General features: G+C 38.2%; 1 protein-coding gene across 1 annotated transcript; it reads right to left on the reverse strand.

Moving 5' to 3' along the window:
* Window positions 1-313: 313 nt before the first annotated feature.
* Window positions 314-2,865, reverse strand: LOC126732586 (BES1/BZR1 homolog protein 2-like). Its single transcript, XM_050435531.1, has 2 exons — window positions 2,402-2,865; window positions 314-1,459 (listed from the first exon to the last, which is right to left on the reverse strand). The coding sequence occupies exons 1-2, from the start codon at window positions 2,624-2,626 to the stop codon at window positions 719-721; spliced, it is 966 nt and encodes a 321-aa protein (XP_050291488.1). The 5' UTR covers window positions 2,627-2,865; the 3' UTR covers window positions 314-718.
* Between the last annotated feature and the right edge of the window lie 774 nt (window positions 2,866-3,639).

The following is a 3,639-nucleotide window of genomic DNA, read 5'->3' on the forward strand; positions in this document are numbered from 1 at the left end:
CATAGACTGCTAAAAATTACTTTATGGTGCAACAAAACAAAATTATGAATTATCCATTGAATGTGTTTGAGCTCCCCACAAGGAATTTGAGACACGTGAAAAAAGGGCTAAGAAATAGAACATGGACCAAAATTCTTCACAGGAGTTGCTAGTAGATGAACTACAGTCATAGATGAAATAGAATGGATTTGTTTGCCAATAAGATAGTAAGTATCCCCTTTCCCCCCCCCCCCCCCCCCCCCCAACACACACACAAAAAGATTAAACAAAAAAAAAAGAAAAAAAAAAAGAAAAGATAACACGATTAAACCCGTTGACAATTCAAATAGGGCCCTATAATAAATCAAGAATTGAAGATACCCCAAACATAAGCAATCGTAACAGGAATATGACCTCCCTATGAACCTGCTTTTCTCACCACATTAACTAATTAGGAAAGCAGTGCTTCCATGAAGCTCATTAAAAATTCGATCATATTATAATTAAATCCTATTGGTTTATAATCGTGTGATGGCTCCTAGCTAAAGAGTACTGTACAGATGAAGAAAAGATTGGACGCACCGATGTCAAATTAAAGTGACAGAAGTCATAATGAGGCCCCAAGGAATGCCGCTCAGCCGGCTAAGAAAACGGAGTACCATTGAGAATGCACAGCTCAACCCACATACATGGTGAATTCTTGCCTCCAGTTTATACATTCTCAAGCAAGATATGATCATCAGCCTGATGCTTCACCACGGGTCTTCCCACTCCCCAGTGTAAGCTCCAGATCCTCCATCCCTACCTCATGAATTCTCTCACCCTCCCATGCCTTTACTCTGCCACTCTCGAACTCAAACTCTGTGCCTCTCCCTCTCTCTGCTGCAGTTCCCCAGTCTAAGCCTTCATGCACATCAACCCCATCTTGGAGACAGCTCTGTTGGGCCACTGGTTTCATTAGATTAAATGTAGGTGAAGGAGGAGCCGCTTGAGGTGGAACTGCCTGGAAACTGACCCAACGACCAGAGTCCACTGTGGAAGCATCAGATTCATCACATTCTGGTATTGTGGCAGGTGTAGCATGGTGACGTCGTGTAGGGCTTGATGGGGCAGAGGCTGCAAATAGGGGGTGGCGAAAGGAGTTTAGGGAACCATTGGAAAGGGACTCCCAGTCCGGTTTTCGTTTTGAACCTCTAGAGGTTGGCGAAGAAAGGGGTGGCGTTACAGGAGCACTGTTGGATATTCTAAGAGGAGGAAGATTTGTAGGTATGGAGGCAATATTGCGTAGGAATGGAAGGAGGTAAGAGGAGGGATTTGCATCAAATCGAGTAGGGCTTGGGAATGAGGACGACGATGGGCTGGCATGATAGGATGGTACAGGACTTGGAAAATTTGAGGATTGTGGGCTTAATTGAACAGAGGAACATGTGCTGATGTTTGTTGAAGTCCCTGCCATCTCAGCTGGGGCTGGCTTGCATCCCTGCATGAGAGTATTAACAAAAAAGTTAAGACACAAGATGAGATTCCAACAGGAAAAAAAAAATTGTTAGTAACTGATAGCTGAAGCAGCAAAAACATTGCTCAATTCTCATGGTTTTTTGGTCTCTCCCCCCAAATACCAGTTTGAGCTCAATAAATGCAAGCAAATCAATATCTGCTAGCCAGTCTATAAGCAGGAATTGAAAAGGGATTAATTGCAACACATTAATGTATGGTAATAAAAGAGAGAATGATTCAATTTCAATGTCTTCTATTTATAAAAAAAAAAAAAAAAAAAAAAAAAAAAAAAAAAAAAAAAAAAAAAAAAAAAAAATTCAATGTCTTCACTGTAAGTTGCAAAAACAATGCAAGGAATCTAAATCTGCTCTTAAACCAGGCAAATTAAGCAACCTCAGATCCTATCTAAATTCTGATATACAACCAAAACAAGCTATATAATGAACCCAATACACCCTTCCATATAAAATATGTATAATTAAAGAGAGAAGTTTAGATATTAAAGGAAAGAAACCAAGTGATTTACTGAAAGAACTCCCTAATCCCTGTAGCTTGGATACCAACCTCTTCTACAGATTTAAGATTTTTTTTTAAAAAAAACAACAACCTCATGAAGCACAAACCCCCCTTTACCTCTTCTTATTTTGCAATTGACTACAAACCCACAAAGGATATCAAATCAAAAACACAACTCTGATTGATTTTAGTTTATAAATTGCAGAACTCTTAAGACCCATTTCCTCGATGAAGATCTAGATTACAATGCAACCAACCCATGCATGTAGATCTACGAATACAAACGAAGAAACCCAGATTTATAAAATGAAAAAAAGAGTCATTTTAAAGAGATGAACAACAAACACAGAAAACAACAGATATAAATCTAGAAGGAGCAGAAAAGAGAGAGTGTGAAAGCGAGCAAAACCTTGCGATAGGTGGTGCCATCTTCTTCGACGACCCAACCAGCTTCGATACAGAGAGCCTTCAAGACCTCGTTGTTGTCACAGTGTTTAGGTAGCTTATAGTTCCCCTGAGCTCTAAGACCAGAGTATATCTTAGCTGCGATTGCTCTTCTTCTTCGCTCCCTTCTCTTGTTGTTCTCTCTTTCCTTCCACGTCGGCAACCTCCCCGATGAGCCCCCGCCCGCCATTTCTCTCTCTCTCTCTATCGCTAGCTTCTTGGTTTCTCTCTCTAGACTTCTTCTTCTTCTTCTTCTTAGATTTGTTTATTGCTTTTGGGGAAGAAGGAGGGAAAGAGAGGGGGAGGGTGTGTTGGATTGGGTTGGGCAGAGAGAGGAACAGACTACTCTGCCTCACGAGGATTTGCGCTTTCTTTAATCATGTATTTTGTATTTTGTAGTTGAAGATAAAAGAAAGAAATGCTGCTTCCTTTTCACACTGAAAATTGAGGAGTGAGAGAGAGACTGTCCGTGGTCTGGTCCACCAAATGAGTTTTTTTTTTCTCTTTTTCTGATAAGTACCAAATGGGTTATTTGGTCATATACTTTTTATTTTTTTAATAAGAAATATTATGTGGACAACAATTATTAGAATGAATAACATTACTTTTAATTTAGAGAAAAATAGATAAACTCAATTTTTTCCACAATTTGTTATGTGTTTGATATGACTTACTGTTAATAGTGGATTAGGACTATATTAACATAAATAACATTACTTTTAATTGTTATGATTTTAATGTCTCGTATGGATTAAATGTAAATTTAATTATGTATTTATAAGTTTTTGAGCATCTTTTCCTTTTAAAGATGAGTTAGTTCCTAACATTAATTTAAAAAATAATAATTAAATACAATTTTTTTCAACAATTTATTACATGTTTGATATAATTTAGTATTAATAATAAGTTCACGTACGAGTGATAAGAAACCACACAATTTGTCATCGATTATCATAACCAAAGTCGTGTCATATGAATAGTGATTTTAGAGGAATTGTTGTAGGGAATTGTCTATATAATTTAAGTTTTTATTTTGGGGAGTGTTTAGGAAACAGTGAAGTGGGTCCAAAAGAAGCCATTGATCAGTCCCCATTAATCAAAGGCACATGGATTGGTTGGTTAGTTTGTAAACACAATGTAGCCTTACGGGGCCGGTGCTGTCCATGTCTGCGGCAATGAGTGTGCCACATGGAGTTTTGTTCC

Source organism: Quercus robur, chromosome 6 (assembly GCF_932294415.1).
Source record: "Quercus robur chromosome 6, dhQueRobu3.1, whole genome shotgun sequence".
Lineage (NCBI taxonomy): Eukaryota > Viridiplantae > Streptophyta > Magnoliopsida > Fagales > Fagaceae > Quercus > Quercus robur.